General features: G+C 46.7%; 1 protein-coding gene and 1 long non-coding RNA gene across 2 annotated transcripts in view; one reads left to right on the forward strand and one right to left on the reverse strand.

The window, feature by feature from the left end:
• Nucleotides 1-22,757, reverse strand: part of LOC310744528 — a 51,854-nt gene that overhangs the window by 14,516 nt on the left and 14,581 nt on the right. The window lies entirely within an intron of this gene.
• Nucleotides 1,922-16,832, forward strand: HAUS1 (HAUS augmin like complex subunit 1). Its single transcript, XM_083575886.1, has 9 exons — nucleotides 1,922-2,054; nucleotides 4,885-5,059; nucleotides 6,251-6,386; nucleotides 7,691-7,825; nucleotides 9,578-9,701; nucleotides 11,535-11,600; nucleotides 14,121-14,192; nucleotides 15,297-15,344; nucleotides 16,526-16,832. Exons 1-9 carry the CDS (start codon nucleotides 2,013-2,015, stop codon nucleotides 16,607-16,609), a joined length of 882 nt encoding a protein of 293 aa, XP_083432012.1. The 5' UTR covers nucleotides 1,922-2,012; the 3' UTR covers nucleotides 16,610-16,832.

Genomic DNA, 22,757 nt, shown 5'->3' on the forward strand with positions numbered 1-22,757 from the left:
TTTCAGGTGCGAGTCCAGAAGGTGCCCAATGTACATGACGTTCTGTTGAGTGTGCGATAAAAGAGTACCACGGTGCAAAGGTGCAATAGTGCTACAATATACTGTGGACATGAAATCCTTGATGCACCAGTTCAATAGCGGCCTTTGTCTTATCCATGGGTAGGCAAACTAAGGCCCGGGGGCCGGATCCGGCCCAATCGCCTTCTAAATCTGGCCCATGGACGGTCTGGGAATCAGCGTGTTTTTACATGAGTAGAATGTGTGCTTTTATTTAAAATGCATCTCTGGGTTATTTGTGGGTCCTACCTGGTGTTTTTACATGAGCAGAATGTGTGCTTTTATTTAAAATGCATCTCTGGGTTATTTGTGGGGCATAGGGATTTGTTTATTTCCCCCCCTGTTGCAGGAATTTATGTATAGGTTGGGGGGATTGCCCCTCCAGCAGATATCATGCACATGCAGCCCACTACCAAAACCAGCACAATTGCTTTTGTGACTTTTGTGATTTGTCCCCACAAAATACTTCATCACAGTTTCTTCCTATCCATTCAAAGGGCCTTTGCTGCCGGATACCAAATGTAACAATTCACTGCTAAATGTATCTATGTACTGGCTCACTGGGGAAACTTCAGAAATTCATATAGACATGTGTGCTCAGCTACTCAGCAGCCCCTCTGCCTGAGTGATAATCCCTGGCATCCTGATACCTGAGTACCAGACAGGTAGCCATTCCAGAAATAAACCCAGATGAAGACAAAAGGGTGTGATTAACCTGGCTGGGAAACAGGGAAATGTAAGTATCTTTTTGTTACACTTGATGGGTGTTTGGTGGAGGGCAAGGGGAACCATGGGGCAGGGTCCAGGATGCTCAGATTACTGCCACCAGACCTCCCCTTTCATGATGTAACCATGATGTATGAGTGATGTAGTTTTGCCAGCAAAGGTCTGTATAGTTAAAGCCATGGTTTTCCCAGTAGTGATGTATGGAAGTGAGAGCTGGACCATAAAGAAGGCCGATTGCCGAAGAATGGATGCTTTTGAATTATGGTGCTGGAGGGGACTCTTGAGAGTCCCATGGACTACAAGATGATCAAACCTATCCATTCTGAAGGAAATCAGCCCTGAATGCTCACAGGAAGGACAGATCGTGAAGCTGAGGCTCCAATACTTTGGCCACCTCATGAGAAGAGAAGACTCCCTGGAAAAGACCCTGATGCTGGGAAAGATTGAGGGCACAAGGAGAAGGGGACGGCAGAGGACGAGATGGTTGGACAGTGTTCTCGAAGCTACCAGCAAGAGTTTGACCAAACTGCGGGAGGCAGTGGAAGACAGGAGTGCCTGGCGTGCTCTGGTCCATGGGGTCACGAAGAGTCGGACGCGACTAAATGACTAAACAACAACAACAACATGGGGATTAGCAGCTAATAAAAGTTGGGGGGCTCTTTTGTTCGGGGCTTCCATCTTGTTCCACCTTGTGGCAGGTGGGAGTCCTGTCGCGACAGTCTTCAATAAAGACCAAGCCTGCTGGCTGCTGTTTTGCTCTGGTATTCCTAGCTGGTGTCCTTGCTTTTTGTCCAAGGGAGCCCTCAGATTTCTCCGTTAACACCCCCCTTCAAAATATAGTCCGGCCCCCCACAAGGTCTGAGGGACAGTGGACCGGCCCCCTGCTGGAAAAGTTTGCTGACCCCTGACTTATCTATGCAAAGGGGTGCATTTTCCCACTGACTAGCAATGCGGCTGCCTTTGGTCTTCCGCCCCCCCGGGGCTTTTCCCGGTCCCTTCCCGGGTGAAGCAAGGTCGCTTGTCCTTCCCGAAGCAGCTTCCTCCCCCCTTGCGCGCCCTTGAGCTCTGGAGGCGTGCAGGGAGTTTCAGCGCCTCCCCAGCGTGGGCTGGGCTTTGATTCATAGGCTAGGCCCCCTCCGAACTACAACTCCCAAGAGGCACCTCGCCCAGTGACGCCATCGTTCCGCGACGGGGGAGTTGCCGAGGGATAGCGAAGCGGGAGGTTTGCAATGCAAGAGGAGCTGGCGGGGATGGAGGCGAAGCTGGAGAAGGTGAGCTGGAGAAGGCGATCCCTCTCTCTCTCTCTCTCTCTCCCTGGGATCTTTCCGGAGAGGAAAGCGCTTTGCAGATGGGAAGGGCGAATTGAAGAGCGAGAAGTTAGTACTGCAGGAGAGTAAAGGGCGAGTGGTCAGGGGAAAGCCGAGCAAACGAGGAAATTTTTACTAAGCGCCCACCTGAATGACACTGGGGTAGTGCCAGATTTACTTAGAAGCTAAACAAGATGTAGCTTAGGGCCCCACTCTCTTGGGGCCCCCCCAAAAAAAATTAAAGGAAAAAAACTGGATGTACATTTCCAAAATATAAGATGAAAAACAAATAAAATAAAACCTACATACAGCAACAGTGTTTTGTGTTGTGTAGGCTCCTATGATGTAGGTAATGGGCCCCGCCTGCTAGCCTGCTCCCTAAAATATCACTGGTTTGCTCATTTCTATATATAGGGTGCCTACATTATGCATGGACTGGCTACATGGCAACATGTGCAAATGGCTTTAGATACCTCTTAGGTCCATAAATTACCATCTAGCATATATTCCACACACAAAAACAGTGACCATTTGTTGTTGACAAAGGACAGCTGGACATATAAAGGGCCCCATTACCTTCAGTTGCTTAGGGCCTCATCAAACCTAAATCTGGCCCTGCTCATAACCCTTGTGATTACCCCTGAGTTGTGTCTTGTATTTTTAAACTACAGCTTATTCTAAGCTGAGTTTCGTGACCATTGGGGCACATGCTGGGAACCATAGGAAAAGCTCTTAGGAGGTATTTCCCAGTGACCTGCTGAAACAGGTAGGATTTGTAACTGGGGACACATTGGACATACCCTTTTTCGGTAGCCGCAATGCACAAATAGCCCCTTTAAGGGGACTGGGGTCTCCGAAACAGAATGTGCAATTCACGGTGAGTTGGGAGCCACAGGAAACACTAGGAAATCCAAGGGTGTTCCTTCAGGGCTCAGGAAGCTGTCAGAGACATCGGTTGCCACAATCACTGGTTTGCTCATTTCAGTGATCCGTGCGACTGTCACCTCCAGGCTTGATTATTGTAACTCGCTTTATGTGCCCTTGAAGCTGACCCAGAAACTCCAGCGGGTGCAGAATGCCGCAGCGAGGCTCCTTATGGGGTCCTTGGCGCGGGATCACATTCACCCAGTGCTTTACCAACTGCACTGGCTCCTGGTGGAGTACAGGGTCAGGTTTAAGGTGCTGGTTTTGACCTTTAAATCCCTATGCGGTCCAGGACTCACGTACCTGCGGGACCGCCTCTCCTGGTATGCCCTGCGGAGGACCTTAAGGACCACAAATGACAACACTTTGGAGGTCCCAGGTCGCAAGGTGGTTAGTTTTGTCTCAACTAGGGCCAGGGCCTTTTCAGTACTGGCCCCGACTTGGTGGAACGCTCTGTCACAAGAGACTAGGGCCCTGCGGGACTTGACATCTTTCCACAGGCCTGCAAGACAGAGCTGTTCCGCCTGGCCTTTGGTTTGGACTCAGTCTGAGCCTTATGTTTCCCTCCCCTTATGGTTTTGATCTATGGGCTACTTTTAAAATGAGGCTGCATTTTAAATTGCATTTTAACCTGTATTTTAAATTGGTTTTTTTCTCTTTTATTTTTAATGGAATTTTACTGGTCTTAGCCGCCCTGAGCCTGGCTCTGGCTGGGGAGGGCAGGGTATAAATAAAATTTATTATTATTATTATTTTATATATGTGGTGCCTACATTCTGCTGTTTATAATTATTAATAGTTTGCATCATTTATTTACACCTATTACTATTTCATGTTATAGCAAGTTTCTAGAGACTAGATTGAGTCTTTGTAAAGTGTGCTACTAAAGGAACTTTTGTTATTGCCAAATGTCAATGTGTTTGCATTATTAAGTTTGTTATGAGTAAAAAATCATTTTAAGTTAGAGCTTAATAATTAATTATTTCACTTTGAATATACTTCTTAATTGTATTTGAGTTCAACAATTACTTTCATAAAAGGCATATTTTGTTATGTGCAAATGGCTTTAGATACCTACTAGGTGCATAAATTACCATGTAGCATATATTCAACATAAAAAAGCGACAGTTTTGTGGGGACATATAAAGGGCCCCATTGCCTTCAGTGCCTTAGGGCCTCATTAAACCTAAATCTGGCCCTGCATGGGGGGAGGGCATTTCAGGGAGTAGGGGCCATCCCAGAGAAGGCCCTGCTGCCAGATGACACTCAGAAGGTTTTGTCTTTATCAGCAAGGCCTCCTCTGGTGATGTTGATGATCTACACGCCTGTATAAGGGAAGATGGTCCTTTAACATCCCAGCCACCAGCAATGTTTATCCTTAGGTAAAGGTAAAGGGACCCCTGACAGTTCAGTCCAGTTGCGAATGACTCTGGGGTTGCAGCGTTCATTTCGCTTTACTGGCCGAGGGAACTGACGTTTGTCCGTAGACAGTTTTTCCAGGTCATGTGGCCAGCATGACCAAGCCGCTTCTGGCAAAATCAGAGCAGTGCACGGAAACGCCGTTTACCTTCCCACGGGAGCAGTACCTATTTATCTCCTTGCACTTTGACATGCTTTCGAACTGCTAGGCTAGGTTGGCAGGAGCTGGGACAGAGCAACGGGAGCTCATCCTGTTGTGGGGATTCGAACCGCCGACCTTCTGATCGGCAAGTCCTAGGCTCTGTGGTTTAACCCACAGCGTCACCCACATCCCATGTTTATCCTTACAGTATGATATTATAATAATTAAATAACTGCAGCATATTTTATAATGATGAAAGGCGCTAAATAACAACAACAGTAATTGGTTTCTTTCCGCTTTTCCCGTTAGGTTGCTTCGTGGCTGAAGAAGACCTTTGGGGATCAGCCCATCCCTCCATACGAAGCCGATGCACGGACGGTGGATATTTTGTACGAACTGGCAGAGTGCAATGAGTCCAGGGATGGGGACGTCCGCCTGTTAATCGAGGACATGAAGCAGAAGGCGGTAGAGTACGAATCTGACGGTGAGACTGAAAGCTTAAATTTGAAGTTGCGGCGGGTAGCTGTCTCTTAAAACACACACTTTAGAACAGGGGTCAGCAAACCTTTTCAGCAGGGGGCCGGTCCACTGTCCCTCAGACCTTGTGGGGGGCCAGACTATATATATTTTTTATTTTAAAAAATGACACAAGAGTACCACGAGCCCCGTTGGCTGCTTACCTGTGTCTTGTGAGCGTCAGAGGCTAGCAGCGGCGGAGGGACGATGAGTGATGTGCGAAAGGGCTCCAGAGAGGGGCTGCTTAAAATGGCGGCCACTCAAGCACTGCTCTGCTGGCACCAACAAAACCCAGCCCCCTTCCTCCTCTAGGCAGGGCGGGGAGAAGCCAGGAGGAGGGAGGGAGGAGGCACCGCCGTCGTGGGAGGGAGAGGGAAAGCACGCATGCGCTGGCAATCTATGCAGCGATTCCCTGACCATCCACGGGCCGGATCCAGAAGGCAATTGGGCCTGATCCAGCCCGTGGGTCTTAGTTTGCCTACCCATGCTTTAGTATAAGAATAAGAATAAGAATAATTTATTATTTATACCCCGCCCATCTGGCTGGGTTTCCCCAGCCACTCTGGGCGGCTTCCAACAGAACACTAAAATACAATAACCTAACACTAAAATACAATAACCTCTCTCCTCCTTATTATAGTTCTTTAAAACTGTACGCCAGGGATGGCCAACTCTCCTCGGTCCCAGCCAGCATGTCCAAAGATTGGGGGCTATAGGAGTTTGGAGTCCCAACAACATCTGCAGGGCACTATATTGAAGAAGAAGAAGAGTTTGGATTTGATATCCCACTTTATCACTACCCTAAGGAGTCTCAAAGCGGCTAACGTTCTCCTTTCCCTTCCTCACCCACAACAAACACTCTGTGAGGGGAGTGGGGCTGAGAGACTTCAAAGAAGTGAGACTGGCCCAAGGTCAGCCAGCAGCTGCATGTGGAGGAGCGGAGACGCAAATCCGGTTCACCAGATTATGAGTCCACCGCTCTTAACCACTACACCACACTGGTTCTCCGATTGGCTATTCCTGTTGCACACAACAACTGTCTTAGGTGTAGTTTCTCCTCCAGTCAAGGCACCAATTTTCGAACTACTCAGAGTTCCTCTCTTCTGTGGCCTGCTTTATAGAAATGTGTTTTTTAATATATATATATATTTCCCCCCAGGCACCTACCTACAGGATCTTCTGACCGAGAGTCTGAATCTTTCTTTCAGCAACATGTCTAAGGGCAGCACCAGCTATCTGAACACATTGGTAGACACAGCTTTAGCCCTTGAAACAAAGGACACGTCCCTTGCAAGGTAATGTGTGCCTTTGGTTTTCTCTGTTATCAGATAAGCTTCTTTTGGGTGTTCAGTCTCACGCTCGGTTTGCATGAAGAAGCCCTTCAGCTGCATGAACTTTAGTGCCTTTTGCACTTACAGTCTTACCGAGAGAGGGATATGAGAGAGGGTTTTAAAGAGAGAATCACGTCCTGTTTTTGTTTGAATGGTTTGTCTGTTTTTACAATCGGAATTGTTTTAACCTGTGTTTATATCATATAGTTGCAATCAGCAACCTGGGAGCTTACAGTGAAGGGAGGGTAAGAAATTCTAAAAATAAACAGAACAAATAAATGTTCTACTACTCTGGAAAGGGTTGTTTATACAAGTAGTTCAAGGCTGCAGTTATAAATACACTTACTAGGGTGTAAGCCTCACTCAACCTTCCTGTGAATGAACTTTCCACAGACAGTGTGCTTTCATGAATGGATGGTCAAAAAAAACCCTTAAATCCTTTAAAAAATATTTTGGGTGTGTCATGTGTTGTTATTGAAAGCTCATTCACCTGTTGGTGTAATGAGTTTGTTTAATAAACAAAATCTATCAATTGTGTATTTAATTGTATATATTTAATTAAATATATTGTGTATATTAAATAATATTGAATACAGTCATACCTTGGTTGAATGTGCTTCAGGTTGAGCGCTTTCGGGTTGCGCTCCGCGGTAACCCGGAAGTAACGGAGCGCGTTACTTCCGGGTTTCACCGCTTGCGCATGCGCAGATGCTCAAAATGACATCATGCGCATGCGCAGAAGTGGCAAAATGCGACCCGCACACGCGCAGCCGCACCGTCGCATCTTACGTTCTATTCAGGATGCGAACAGGGCTCCGGAACGGATCCCGTTTGCATCCCGAGGTACCACTGTATTAATTTACAATATGAAAATTTAATTTATTGTGTGGCCCGTGAGTTCTATGTTGCCATACTCTATAGGGTCTTATTAGCAGTTTGTGTGAATGAGCCATAAAGGTAAGTGGGGAGAGGGCCACAGCTTTGTGGAAGAGCATCTCCTTTGCATGCATACGTTCCTGAGTTCAGTCCTCACCACTTCCTGTTAGGGCTGGGAATGTACGCAGCCAGGACTCGTGCAGAACTTCTGCCAGCTGGTGTAGACAACACTGAACTAGATGGGTCCAATCGCAGCTTGCCAAATCCTTCCTTGATGCACGTAGGTAGCTGGTAGCTGAGCTTCTCCTTGCAGCCCTGAAATCCGGATACTGTTTGTTTGGTTGTTGCTGTTTTTTTTTAAAAAAATAATTGTCATTACCAATTCTTTCTAGCTTCATTCCTGCCATCAATGATTTGACTTCAGAGCTGGATGCCGCAGATTCCAAAAACAAAGAGATGGAGCTGGAACTGAGCACTTTGAGGAAAAAGCTCACCTCGGCGCTGGTGCTGGAAAAACGGCTTCAAGAGTAAGTGCTGGACAGAAGTTTCCTTTATGCTTAAATTTTCTCCAGTGAGCTCAGCAGCTTCAGTAGGGTTGCGGACACACTGGCAGCCAGCCAGTTAACAGGATGGATTTTTTTAACTGTTAGTTGAATTGCATCATGTGCCTTTTGATCTCACGGCTCTTCCTCCTCCTCCTCCTCCTCCTCCCTCTATATTTATTTATACCCCACCCTTCCCCCCTGAAGGTGGCTTGCAGATAAAATAAGAACAGCTGAAAACTTAGGGAAAAAACCATTACAAAGCAATTAAGCATTAATAGGATGAAAACTGTACAGTCGTACCTTGGATCTCGAACGCTTTGGCTCCCGAACAAATTGGCTCCCGAACGATCGAAACCCGGAAGTGAGTGTTCTGGTTTTCGAATGTTCTTTTGGAACCCGAACGTTTGATGGAGTTTCCTGCAGCCAATCAGAAGACGCACTTTGGTTTTCGAAAGTTTTAGAAGTCGAACGGACTTCCGGAACAGATTCTATTCGACTTCCAAGGTATGACTGTAGATAAATAGATAGATAGATAGATAGATAGATAGATAGATAGATAGATGTAGATTGATATACAGTGGTACCTCGGGTTACATACGCTTCAGGTTATAGACTCCGCTGACCCAGAAATAGTACCCTGGGTTAAGAACTTTGCTTCAGGATGAGAACAGAAATCGCATGGCGGCAGCAGCAGTGGGAGGCCCCATTAGCTAAAGTGGTGCCTCAGGTTAAGAACAGTTTCAGGTTAAGAATGGACCTCCAGAATGAATTAAGTATGTAACCAGAGTATTCTATTAAAAGCATACAGATAATAGCCACAAAACAGCATGCAAAGTGCATTGTGGGCCATTGTGATTCAGGCCTGACTTCCAGCAACAACAGAGCCACAAACATCAGTCACCATCATGACATGTATCTTAGACTTAAACATAGGTTAAAGGTTAAAAAAGGTAAAGGGCCTTAAACATATAACTTAATAAACATATAACTTAACAGAAGCCCTCCACATGTCCACACAAAATTGATGTCTATATGAAAAACGTTCAAATGTAGCTGGGGCTATTAGGTGCACAGATCGTTGTTTTTAGTGGACGGTGGGTATTTATCCTTCCAGGGTCTTAAGTCTAAGCTTCTTAGCAACCACGGGGAATCTCTAGGTCCACTTCTGTTGACTTGCTGTTAACCTCCATGCTGTAGGATTAAAAGTTCATGAACATTTACAAATGGTTTTACATTTGGCCGCCAAAGCTGAGGTCTCCCCACAACTGCCTTCAGGGAAAACATTCCATATTGCAGACCTTGTTGTGCCTCCGCAAATCCCAGTCTCACGGCAGGCAGGTCGCCAGGGTATGTTTGGGTCTTTTACTTGAATTTTGTTAACTGCATTGGAAATGTCAACTGCTATCGTTTGAGCCTTTATTTTCCCCTTTCCTTCTCACTTTCCGAAAGAGCAGCCTTCTTTATTGCAAGCCTGTACATGCTTTGTGATCCTGAAGACTCAGCTAACCACAATCCGAATACTGTGGGGCATTTGGGGGTTCGGTAGGGTTCACCCCAGGGCTGTAGATTCCAGATCCTACTAGCCCTGTTCAATGGAAGTTGTACGTGAAGTTTCTTGAGCTGTTCTGGGAGCAGACAAGCAGTTTGGTTCCTGGCCTCCTTAGAGATGATGTAGGCATTTAGCAAAGGAGATCTGCCACTGATAAGAAGTCTTTGCTGTTTTTGTCGTTGTAGTGACCTTAAGAGAACCGAAGAACTACTGGTAGTGGAAAAAGCGAAAGCTGATAACCGGACCCAGAACATGAAGTTCCTGAAGGACAAAGTGGAAGATTTCAAATTCAGAATCAAGGCAGCAGAGGTTAACACAAAGAACCCTTTATTGGTGTTGCTGTAGGGGAGGCTCACTGAAATAGGAAGTTTGTTTTTACTAACGCTTTCTATAGTGCTATCTTTGTACCTGCAGCTTAGCAGAGTGGCGTAATAAAATATAAACCCCTGCCCCAAGGAGCTTGCAATCTGAATTTGACAGAGGGAGGAGGCAGACGGAGAGGTGTGGGTAACAAAGGAGGAATGGCTGCCTCTGAAAACCGTTCAGAAGCTCCACCTGGTGCAGAATTTGGCGGCTGTTTAGCTCACTGGGTTTAGCAAGACAGTTTGAGCATATAACGCCAATCCTGGTCTGACTGCACCGGCTGCCAATTAGCTTCTGGGCCCCATTCAAAATAATGTTTTTGACCTATAAAGCCTTAGACGGCTCAGGACTGCAAAACCTCAAAGAATGCTTCTCCCCATATAAACCCTGAGATCATCCTCTGAGCCCTTTCTGTGTGTGCCTCCTGCATTTGAGGTCTGGAGGGTGGTAGCACGAGAAGGGGCCTTTTCTGCAGTGGCTGCCTGTTAGTGGCTCCCTTCCCAGGGAGAATGGTCTGGTGCCTTCCTTATACAGTGGTACCTCGGGTTAAGAACTTAATTCATTCTGGAGGTCCGTTCTTAACCTGAAACTGTTCTTAAACTGAAGCACCACTTTAGCTAATGGGGCCCCCCACTGCTGCCGCGTTGCCGGAGCACGATTTTTGTTCTCATCCTGAAGTGAAGTTCTTAATTAGAGGTAATATTTCTGGGTTAGCGGAGTCTGTAATCTGAAGCGTCTGAAACCCGAGGTACCACTGTACTCTTGAACCAGGCCTCGAAGGGCTGATTAAAATTCTACTGCCTTTTAAATGTGCTGGGGAGGGGGTTATTGTTTTGTTGTTCTCATTTTAACTATTTATTCATGCTTGTACATTGTACAATGGTACCTTGTACAGTGGTACCTCTGGATGCAAACGGGATCCATTCTGGAGCCCCGTTCGCAACCTGAGTAGAACGTAACACGTGTGTGCAGGTCGCGTTTTACCGCTTCCGTGCATGTGCGTGATGTCATTTTGAGCGTCTGCGCATGCGCGAGCGGCGAAACCCAGAAGCAACGCGTTCTGTTACTTTTGGGTCGCTGCGGAGCGTAACCTGAAAAAGCTCAACCTGAAGCATATTTAACCCGAGGTATGACTGTATTTTTATCTTCTGAACCGCCCTGAGATCTTGTGATGAAGGGCAGTACAATCATACCTTGGTTCCCATACGCCTTGGTACTCTGATGTTTTGGCTCCCGAACACTGCAAACCCGGAAGTGAGTGTTCCATTTTGCGAACGATTTTTGGAACCCGAATGGCCGACGGGGCTTCCAATTGGCTGTGGGAGCTTCCTTCAGCCAATCAGAAGCCACACCTTGGTTTCCGAACCTTTTGGAAGTCGAACGGACTTCTGGAACGGATTCCGCTCGACTTCCGAGGTACCACTGTATATCAATTTAATAAATAATAAAACGATGATAATTTAGCTCAGCGGGGGAGCGCCTGGCTTCCATGCGAAAGGTCTCAAATTCCATCCCTGGCATGTCCAAGTAGGACTGTGAAATCTCCTGTCAGTGTAGGCTATACTGAATTAGGAGGACCAACAGTCTGACTCAGTGCAAAGCATATGTTCGTGAAGCAGAATGGCATTTTTGCTATTTTTAATGATTTGGGAACTAGCAAAATGACTTTTTCATCTCTGTCTTTTTCTTGAGGGTAATCCTACAATGCGTACCGTCTGTTGAACAGAAGTCATTGCTTGCCCTCTTATCCTGGGTTTTTTGCTTTGTATCTCTTGGCAGGAACAATTATCTATGTGTGGGATGGATGCTTCACTGACTCACGAGTCTCTGGTGAATCTCTCAGAGGTGGGTGTTCTGCCTTGCATGTTGACGTGTTTGAAAATGACACACGCTGGTTGGCATTCAACCTGGATGATAGAGAGGAAATGCCATTTACCCAGATGGCAGTTGGCTGTAAGCTTGCTAGAGATGGTGAGATCAGCTCCAAATGCCTCTGTGATGCGTGTTTCAGAGAATGCAAAGGGATTCGCATTTTACATCAAAGGGCGGGCCCCTAGTGCTAACTGAAATACTGCAAGAGAGAAATAATAATAATAACTTATTATTTATACCCCACCCATCTGGGTTCTTGACGCACAAGCTATGAAAGATACAAACAAAAATAGGGTGTTTTGTATTGGGGGGTGGGAAACCATAGACTGTAATTGTAAATAATAATAATACCGTCATTGTCATAATCATCTTCATTCATTCCTTCCTTCCCCTCCCATCTGGCTGGGTTTCCCCAGCCACTTCAGGCGTCTCCTAGCAGAATATTAAAAACACGATAAAACATCAAACATTAAAAACTTCCCTAAACATGGCTGCAGAAAGAAAAAAACCACCCAAACTCAACTAAGACTGCAATCCTGTGCACGTCTACATGGAAATAAGGGTAAAAATAATATTATAATAATTTATTATTTATACCCCGCCCAACGGGACGCGGGTGGTGCTGTGGGTTAAACCACAGAGCCTAGGACTTGCTGATCAGAAGGTCAGTGGTTCGAATCCCCGCGATGGGGTGAGCTCCCGTTGCTTGGTCCCTGCTCCTGCTAACCTAGCAGTTCGAAAGCACGTCAAAGTGCAAGTAGATCAATAGGTACCGCTCCGGCAGGAAGATAAATGGTGTTTCCGTGCGCTGCTCTGGTTTGCCAGAAGTGGCTTAGTCATGCTGGCCACATGACCCGGAAGCTGTATGCCGGGTCCCTTGGCCAGTAAAGTGAGATGAGCGCCGCAACCCCAGAGTCGGCCACGACTGGACCTAATGGTTAGGGGTCCCTTTATCTTTACTTTACCCCACCCAAACATCGACGTTAGTTCATTTCTGTTTCCTTTTTCCCCAGTCTTAGTTTAGTTCCCCCCATTTCTGCACACTTTTTGTAAGCAATTTTGCCTAATACTGATGCCCCTGCTCACTTTGCTTGCCAACTCCCTCCCCCTCACCCCCTAATACGCTGCTCAAGAATATTTATTATAACTTGTTAGGGGTTTGAGCACTTAAGCTTCTCTTCTATTCCCCATCTCACAATTTTGTTTTCCCCCACCCCGGCAAAAAAATCCCTTATACCTCTGCATTCCAAACATTCTGGACGCTCCCAAGCTGTCACGCTATTTTGGGAGGTTTTATTCCAGCCTGTTGATAGACAAACATACTTCTGCATTGCTAGGATATCCGCTAAATATATACAAACTGCTCCCTTAATTTTGGCCCTGTTTTTCTTCCAAAGTGATAAGCACACCTCCAGCTGACTTTCCTTTTGATAGTCACTTTTGTATCTAACAACACAGTTCAAATTGGCTGTGCCTACAGTGGCTCTCATACAATGTAGCAGCAGCATATTTAAATGCGCAAGTATCCGCTGCGTAAGTGTTTGTTACCCAGTTGCGGCTGGATCGTGACCATTCACTTGGTTCTGCCCACGCAGTTGCGTTGTAGCGGGTTTGTGGGATGAAGCTATGGGAAAATGAGTCCCATCTCGTTTCTGCATTAAAATATAAATGGCCCCTGGTATCATTGCAGGTCATTTTATACCCACAGTGAGCATATATACTTGTCAAAACAGGCAAGCTCTCCCTCTGCTATAGGGATAAAGCTTTCCATTTCATCTAATTTCCTCTCTTCTCCCTGGCCTCCACCCCTCCTACAATCTAAATACAGATTAAGACGGGGGATTTTGGCCACCTAGATGTTGCTAGACTACATTTCTCACCATCCCTAATCAGAAACTCTGAACCGAATTCTCCAGTCCATTCTTCCCAAAATATGGCAATTAAGTGTGTAGATAAAAAAGGTAAAAGTAAAGGACCTCTGACAGTTAAGTCCAGTTGCGGACGACTCTGGGGTTGCGGCGCTCATCTCGCTTTACTGGCTGAGGGAACCAACGTTTGTCCGCGGACAGTTTTTCTGGGTCATGTGGCCAGTATGACCAAGCCACTTCTGGCGAACCAGAGCAGCACACGGAAACACCTTTTACCTTCCTGCCGGAGTGGTACCTATTTATCTACTTGCACTTTGATGTGCTTTCGAACTGCTAGGTTGGCAGGAGCTGGGACCAAGCAATGGGAGCTCACCCCGTAGCGGGGATTCGAACTGCCGACCTTCCGATCGACAAGCCCTAGGCTCAGTGGTTTAGACCACAGCGCCACCCGCGTCCCGTGTGTAGATAGGCATGCATATTTTGCAGACTGCTTTGAAGTGTCGTTTATTGCAGATCGTGAGGCTAAAAAGCACCCACCCAAATCTTACATTTATTTATTTATTTATTTCTGGTGGGAGAAAGACGGAGTCACTGTGTGAATGGTTTGTTTTGTTTCCATCCACAGAATCTAGCGGAATTAAAGAAGCAGGCAGTACCTTTGAAGAAGAAACTGGAGTCGTATCTGGACCTGACCCCTGTAATCTCCCGTACCCCGCTTCTCTTAGAACTGTAGAATTCTAGCATTGTAGCTCAACTTCCAGCAGAGTTCCCCAATATGGTGCCAATTGACAAGGATCGTGGCTGCTGCGGCCCCAAAGGCCAGGAAAGCACCAGATTGCCCAAGGGCTAGTTTAAAATATTGGCATGGATCCCTTGGCTCAGTATGCTTTTGGAAGTTCGGCCTGACATGAGGGTTATGGGTTAGCTCACAATTGAAAGGAGCTTAAAACATGATTGCAGAGCTTTCTTTGCTGCCAAGGCTATAGAATTGCTATTATTCCTACAGCACTTGTACATATATGCACGCTATTATGCTTGTTTTTAAATAAATACAGTATTTTTCGCTCTATAAGTCGCACCCGACCATAAGACACACCTAGTTTTAGAGGAGGAGAATAAGGGGGGAAAAATCTCTCCCTCTCTGCTCAGCGCCTCTCCAGCAAAGCAGGAGGAGAAATGGAAGGGGCTCCGTTTCTCCTGCTGCTTTGCTGAAGGGGCGCTGTGTAGCTTTCCCTCTCTGCGCAGTGCCTCTCCAGCAGAGCGAAGTCAGAACAGCAAGAGGGATTGCTGTGCAGCGAAAGCAGCAATCCCTCTTGCTCTCCTGGCTTCTGGGATAGCTGCGCAGCCTGCATTTGCTCCGTAAGTTGCACACACATTTCCCCTTACTTTTTAGGAGGGTAAAAGTGCGTCTTATAGAGCGAAAAATACGGTAAGTGTCCACAAATGTTGCTCCAGTTAACAGTTGCAGCCCTTCTGGTAGGCAGTTGCAGACATGAGTGGCAAGAAGGAAGGTGGGTAGGGTTGTTTGAGGGGTCAAGAAACCTTCAGATTGCTGCTGGACACTGAAGTGTCTTTGTTCCAAACTCACTCTTCTTCATTGCCTATCCGTCTACATTTCATGGAATGATTTCTGATGGCACCGGAGTGTGTGCTGAACAAATGCACTTTTAAAACTCTCTTTTTTAAGTTTTTTGGGGGGGCAGCAATACCTCCGTAGACTTTTTGATTGATTTCAAAAATTCAGACGGGAGTGTGGAAAACCCCTTCGTCTGCCTAAATGGCTTTCTACTACTCTTTTCAGAGTCCTTCTCTCGCACGAGTGAAGATCGAAGAAGCAAAGAGGGAGCTGGTAGGTGCTTTGTTGGTATTAATACGTTCTCTTAGCTGCACCAGTGGACAGGCTGGTCTTCTGGGCTATTTGGTGCATTTTTCTTGTCCGAGGATATTTTGGAGGGGTGGAGAAACTGGACCTCTTCTGTCCTAAAGGCAGCATGAGAAATTGCCACCTACATAAGCTCAAGCCATTGTCCATCTCTGCCTTCCCCTAAAGTGCTTTGTTCTTATCTCTGCACATCAAGCAATGGAGAGAGAGGTTCAAGTGCAAATCTAAGCCTGTCAACCATTCCTCCTTTTCACATTTATTTAAAGGTAAAGGGTAAAGGGACCCCTGACCATTAGGTCCAGTCGCGAACGACTCTGGGGTTGCAGCGCTCATCTTGCTTTATTGGCCGAGGGAGCCGGCGTACAGCTTCTGGGTCATGTCGCCAGCATGACTAAGCCGCTTCTGGCGAACCAGAGCAGCGCACGGAAATGCTGTTTACCTTCCCGCCGGAGCGATACCTATTTATCTACTTGCACTTTGACGTGCTTTCAAACTGCTAGGTTAGCAGGAGCTGGGACCGAGCAATGGGAGCTCACCCCATTGCAGGGATTCGAACCGCCGAACTTCTGATCGGCAAGCCCTAGGCTCTGTGGTTTTAACCCACATCGCCACCCGCGTCCCTTTCACATTTATTTATTACTTGTTAAATTTATAACCCACCTTTTTCTCCAAGAAGCTCGAGGTGGCGTACATGGTTCTCCCCCTCCTCATTTAATCCCCACAAAAACCCTATAAGGTGTTGTGGACTAGATCATCCCTGACCAGTGGCCATGCTGTATGGAGATTATAGCTCCACAACATCTAAAATCTTTTCATTCTGACCTATTCTGTTTCCTTTACTACTTTGGCTTGACCGTACTGTCTCTGTTAAGGGCTTTGAATGTCTGAGCATTTTTTACTGTATTGTTGGTTGGTGTTTGCTTTGGGTATCGTGTTTGCCACTTTGCGAAAACATGCTCTTAAAAAGCAGGATATAAATCTATTGGATTAATGATATCTGTTATCCCAATTTCCCTTTTTGGTTGGTTTCAGCTTGTGGAAAGCATCTGTATGGTATGTTGCCATTACCATACCATGTGTGTGTATTGGGGAGAGTGTCTTAACTCTCATCCAAATATTGGGGCTGACTTTTCTCTCCTTTTTTCTAGGAAGCTCTTGAGGCCGAGGTTTCAGCAAAGGTGGATATGACAGCACTTTCAGTCCCTTTATCTACCAAACGTCACTTTTCTTAATGACCTTGGTGCAGAAACAAAAGGGCAGTTCTATATTGTAAATTCTGTGGCTCTTGGTATATCTTTCTTATGTTCATGTGGCCTTTGTCCTCTCTCCTTCACTTCCCTTTCTCCACCTTTTTTTATTTTAAAAAATGTACAGCTTCATGTTTTGCATACATTTCTCTCTATTTCCCCCATGAGAATGAACAATAAAACAGTGTTTCTGAACCATCCTTTACAATCAACATGTGTAGCAATCTGATTTGACTGCTGCCCGGAAGGCGGTACTCTTATTGTATACAGGAGCAGAAACCATTCAAGGTTTGATTAACGTTAGGAAGTTGATCGGGAAAATCCGAAACCAGTGTGATCAAGCTTTCCGAAAAGACTGGGGTAAATTTATACAAAACTTGAAAGACAATTGTAAACATATAACAACACTAGCAGGATCGACTTAAGAAGACTTGTAATGTTGATGATTCTACCTTTTTACATTTTATTTAAATAATATGACAATGGTAATGGGAAAAGTAATTAGGAAAAAGTACAAATGTGATGATATAGTAAAGAATTAAGGTAACCATGAATCGGGGGGGGGGGGGGGTGAGTCGATCAGCTCATATGAGCAAAAAGCAATGTGAGTAATGAGGATGTATCTATATATTCACTACTGTCTAGGTTTGTCATTTGCCGTGATCACGGTCTTCTGCATATCTGAGGTTGTTGATATTTCTTCTGGCAATCTTAATTCCGGCTTGGGATTCATCCAGCCCAGCCTTTCGCATGATGAATTCTGCATATAAGTTAAATAAGCAGGAATATCATCACTTCCACTGGCAGTGCTTTCTAAGGCCCATTTGACTTCACTCTCCAGGATGTCTGGCTCAAGGTTTACAACCACACTACTTGGGGTGTACGAGCCATCCATATCTTTCTGGTATAATTCCTCTGTGTATTCTTGCCACCTCATCTTGATGTCTTCTGCTTCTGTTAGGTCTATATATTATAAAATGGAAACTTAATAAAATATTAAAAACTTTAGAACTTTAGAACTTTAACTAAAAATGGCACCTAGAAACAACCAGTTCCATTTCTCTCTTGCCCACTCCCGCCTACTCCCAGTAAATGCTAGTGGGGCCCAATATCAGCACCCCAACCATCTTTGGGGAGCTGAAGGGGACCAAACTGACCAGAGCTGAAGTCTGCCTGGGGTTTCTGTGCAGGTAGGCTATAAGTCATTACTTTAAATTTACTATTTTGTCCCAGAGATATGAAGATGACACAACCTTGATGGCAGAAAGTGAGGAGGAATTTAAAAACCTTTTAATGAGGGTGAAAAAGGAGAGCGCAAAATATGGCCTGAAGCTCAACATCACAAAAACGAAGATCATGGCCACTGGTCCCATCACCTCCTAAAAACAGAAGGGGAAGAAATGGAGGCAGTGAGAGATTTTACTTTCTTGGCCTCCATGATGACTGCAGATGGTGACAGCAGTCACGAAATTAAAAGACGCCTGCTTCTTGGGAGAAAAGCAATGACAAACCTAGACAGCATCTTAAAAAGCAGAGACATCACCTTGCCAACAAAGGTCCGTATAGGGAAAGCTATGGTTTTCCCAGTAGTGATGTATGGAAGTGAGAGCTGGACCATAAAGAAGGCTGATCGCCGAAGAATTGATGCTTTTGAATTGTGGTGCTGGAGGAGACTCTTGAGAGTTCCATGGACTGCAAGAAGATCAAACCTATCCATTCTGAAGGAAATCAGCCCTGAGTGCTCACTGGAAGGACAGATCGTGAAGCTGAGGCTCCAATACTTTGGCCACCTCATGAGAAGAGAGGACTCTCTGGAAAAGACCCTGATGTTGGGAAGGACTGAGGGCACAAGGAGAAGGGGACGACAGAGGACGAGATGGTTGGACATTGTTCTCGAAGCTACCAGCATGAGTTTGACCAAACTGCGTGAGGCAGTGGAAGACAGGAGTGCCTGGCGTGCTCTGGTCCATGGGGTCATGAAGCGTTGGACACAACTAAACGAGTAAACAACAACAACAAAATCTGATAATTGAGTTGCTCCCAAGTATTGCGGGAAATTTAAGTGACAGCTCTCCATTTTTGGTACATGGGCTGCCAGAAGTTGCTAGTTTTGTGTACAGCTCCCTCATGTGGTGAGCCACAGAGCTGCAGGTAGCAGCCTCAGCCAGTCGCCTTCAAATCCTGAGCTGAGACAGCCCACCTAGACAGGCCATAGGCTCCTTCCAGCCAGGAGGGGAGTATAAAAGGCGTCATTCTCCAGCTGAGTGTTTCTTGAGCAGCGTTCTGAGGTGCTCCTGTATCCTTTAGTGCGCAATAGCTGTGGGAATAGTCAAATTAAATGCTAGGGATCGCTAGGAGAGGAACTGAAAACCAAACTGGCAGCTGTCATAATGCCACCATAATAGGAATTTATGGTGGGCTACTGCGCACAGTTCTGGTCGCATTGCCCTCAAAAGGGATTTTTTAGGGTTGGGAAAGGTTCAGAACAGGGCAACTGAAATTGGATGGAGTGGCTCCTTCTGAGGAATGGTCGCAGCTTTTAGGACTTTCTTAGTTTAGAGGATAGGCGAGAAAGAGGTGACGTGATAGAAGTTCTATAAAACTCCACCTGGCATGGATGGAGAGAAGTTATTTCTCCCTGTCTTATGACACTGGAACCCGTGGGCATCCTAGGAAAGTTTGGGGCAGACGTAAAGTACACAGCGCATGGAGAAATTATGGAACAGCAGAGATGGCTCACGGGGATGGCTTTAAAAGTGGATTAGACCCATTTATGGAGGAGAGTGAGGCTGCTGATGGCAACTAGCCATCAAGGAGGCTGTGCTCTTCATGGTTGGAAGCAGCAGTTTCTGGAAAACGCCGGAGGGGAGAGCGACTCCTGCGTTCGAATCCTGCTTGCGTCTTTCCCTTCTGGGGTATCTGGTCTGGCCACCATGAGGACAGAGGGCTCGGCTACATGGACACCCTTTGGCCTGATCCAAAGTGGATCCAAAGTGATGCCAAAATTCAGAAGTGAGGCACTCCCACAACTCACACACACATATATAATTTTATTCGTATTATTATTTATTAAATTTCTAGACCTCCTTTCATCCAAGGATCACTGGGCATTTTGCAATACAAAAACACGAAAATGCTTAGCAAAGTAAACAAAAACCGTACTTTCCAGCTGAAAAGGCCATAGATACACACACACACACATGTGCATGTATGTATGTATACCTGAGTGTAGGTACCATCTGTTGTGTATTGAGTCAAAGGATTTTATATCTGTATTATTGTTGTCTGTATTTGCATTAGGGTAAAGTAACTGCCTTTTGGTTCCAGAGGGTACAGCTACTATTGGTTCATTTAAGCTGCTGTATTTGGATCCTCTGTCTTATTGGTTTCCTCCAAAAGGCAGGACTGTGATTGCCTGATATTGTTCCCTCCAAAATGTATCCTTTCTAGCTAGTTCCCTGTCCCTATAAATGTAGCTCTCCCCTCCTCAGTCTCAGTCTTGTTTGCTGTAATAAAGAAGCGTTACTACAGAACTGTCTCCAGCATATTATGTCAAGAGAGCTGAAATCACAAACCCCACGTCACAACAACTGGCGACGAGGATGGGATCCGGAATGCTGAGGAGCGGTTAAACGCAGCCCTGCCTCAGAGTCCGGATTGTAGCTAAGAACAAGACTCACTGGCCGGCTGAGAAGACGACCCTGCCCACAGGACAATGGAGAGTCCAAGGGTATTGGAGCCCTTCCAGCCATCAGAGCCCCACACGTGGGAAGACTACGTCGAACGCTTTGAGTTCTTCGCAGTGGCTCAAGGGATCACCGATGCCAGCAAAAGAAGGGCCACATTCCTGAGCTACTGTGGGCCTGAGACCTTCAAGCTGGCCAAGGCATTGCTTGCTCCAGCGAAGCTAAGTGAGACACCTCTCAAAGATATTCTTGCCTGCCTGACAAGCCATTTGGCGCCTACTGAGACCAAGATGGCCCGGCGGTTGGAGTTTCATAAGAGGCAGCAGCGTGCTGGGGAGTCTGTATCTGCATTCCTAGCTGAACTGCGGAAGCTCGCTCAGCACTGCGACTTCCAATGTCTGGAAGAGACTCTCCTGGATCAGTTTATCGGTGGTCTGAGCAGCAAGAAAGCCAGAAGACGCATCGTGGCTAAAGAAGAGGTTACCCTTGCTTCAGCCTTGAAGGAGGCCACCGCCACGGAGAATTATGAAAGAGAGGAGCTTGATGCCAGTCGCAAGGCCCCAAAGATAGAAGTTGCGCATGCCATGGACGAGCTAGAGGCTACTCCGAGCCAAAGCCCAGTCCATGGGGTCGAGTCAGTGCGTCAGGCCTGCACAGTGCACAAAGATCACCAAGGCAGGTACCCTGGTTGTGGCGGAAACCATGAGCGAAAGAGTTGTCGTTTCCGGGATGCTATGTGCCGGACGTGCGGGAAGACAGGTCACATCGCCAGGGTCTGTAGATCGGCGGCGCTGGGAGCGACAGGAGCAACTAGACTGGAGCATCGCAGACCGTCCACGGCAAACCATGTTCTAAAGGACTGCCACTACGTAACGGAGATCAACGGGAGGGTCATGCAGTTTCCAGTGCAAGGCAAGGCACACGTCAAGGTGAAGATTGAGGGTCAGCTGTGCGACATGGAGGTGGACTCCGGATCTGGATTCACTATCGTGTCGGACCAGACCGCGAGGACATTCTTCCCCAGGGGTAAGTTGCCCCCTCTGGAGCCCTTCCCGGCAACCTTGCAGTCATACTCAGTGGGCCGCATCCATGTCATGGGAATGTGTGCCGTGAGAGTACAGTTCCGGGACAAACAGGCGGTACTCAAACTGGTGATTGCGAAGGGCAGTCGCCCCAGTCTCCTGGGCACTGACTGGTTCCCCGCCCTGGGACTGAGTATATCAGGGCTTAATTCAATCCAAACCTGCCCTGAGATGAGCGAGGCATTATGCAAAGAATTTGCCGGTCTCTTTAATGGAAAACTGGGTTGTTATAAAGGGCCCCCAGTTGACTTCGAATTGGACCCTGGGGTGGCCCCAATCCGACTCAAACCAAGGCGAGTGCCATTTGCACTGCAACCCAAGATCGAAGCAGAGCTGGATAAATTGGTCAAGCAGGGAGTTCTCTCACCCGTGGACTCTGCTAAGTGGGAGACTCCAATTGTCACGCCCCTTAAAGCAAATGGGGAAGTCAGGATCTGTGCAGATTACAAATGTACTATCAATAAGGCACTCAGGGGAAACTCATACCCCATTCCAGTCGTATCACATCTGTTGGCTAAACTGGCTGGGGGCAAGGTGTTCGCCAAAATTGACCTGGCACAAGCTTACCAACAGCTGCCAGTAACCCCACAATCAGCGGAAGCACAGACTATTGTCACACATAAAGGGGCGTTCAGAGTTAACAGATTACAATTTGGAGTTTGTGTGGCCCCAGGGATTTTTCAAGGGCTCATGGAACGCCTGTTAAGAGGTCTGCCGGGGGTCTTGCCATTTTTTGATGACGTTTTGATTGCTGGAAAAGACCCACAGGAACTGGTTGCGTGTGTCCGTGCAGTGTTGCTCAAGTTCAAGGAGGTGGGGTTGCAACTGAAAAAGGAAAAATGCAGTTTTGGGGTGCCAACCGTGGATTTCTTGGGGTTTAAAATTGATGCATCAGGCATCCACCCCACAGATGCTAAGATTAAGGCCATCATCGAGGCACCACGACCACAGAACAAGACGCAGTTGCAGTCATTCCTGGGACTTATTAACTTTTATCATTCGTTCTTACCCCACAAAGCTTCGGTAGCTGAACCATTACATCGTCTGTTGCAGAAAAAGAATGTGTGGCGATGGGGGCAGGGGCAGCAGAAGGCTTTTGACTCCTTGCGAGGAATGCTGAGTAGCAGGAGCGTCCTTGCTCATTACGATGAGTCAAAGCCGCTGGTCCTGGCATGTGATGCCTCTCAATACGGCCTGGGGGCGGTGCTGAGTCATAGGGAACCGGATGGGTCGGAAAAGCCCATCTCTTTCTATTCCCGTACGTTGTCGCCCACGGAGCGCAACTATGCTCAAATTGACAAAGAGGCGCTTGCAATTGTGGCAGGAATCAAAAAGTTCCATGATTATGTGTATGGTCGCCATTTC

Source organism: Podarcis filfolensis (assembly GCF_964270895.1).
Source record: "Podarcis filfolensis genome assembly, chromosome: 11".
Taxonomy (NCBI): domain Eukaryota; kingdom Metazoa; phylum Chordata; class Lepidosauria; order Squamata; family Lacertidae; genus Podarcis; species Podarcis filfolensis.

Bases quoted from the DNA above. Each gene is read 5' to 3' on its own strand.
- HAUS1 (XM_083575886.1), top strand. From the start codon at position 2,013: ATGCAAGAGGAGCTGGCGGGGATGGAGGCGAAGCTGGAGAAG. The intron at 2,055-4,884 runs GTGAGCTGGAGA...TTTTCCCGTTAG, and splicing joins TGGAGGCGAAGCTGGAGAAG to GTTGCTTCGTGGCTGAAGAA. The intron at 11,601-14,120 runs GTGGGTGTTCTG...TTCCATCCACAG, and splicing joins CTCTGGTGAATCTCTCAGAG to AATCTAGCGGAATTAAAGAA.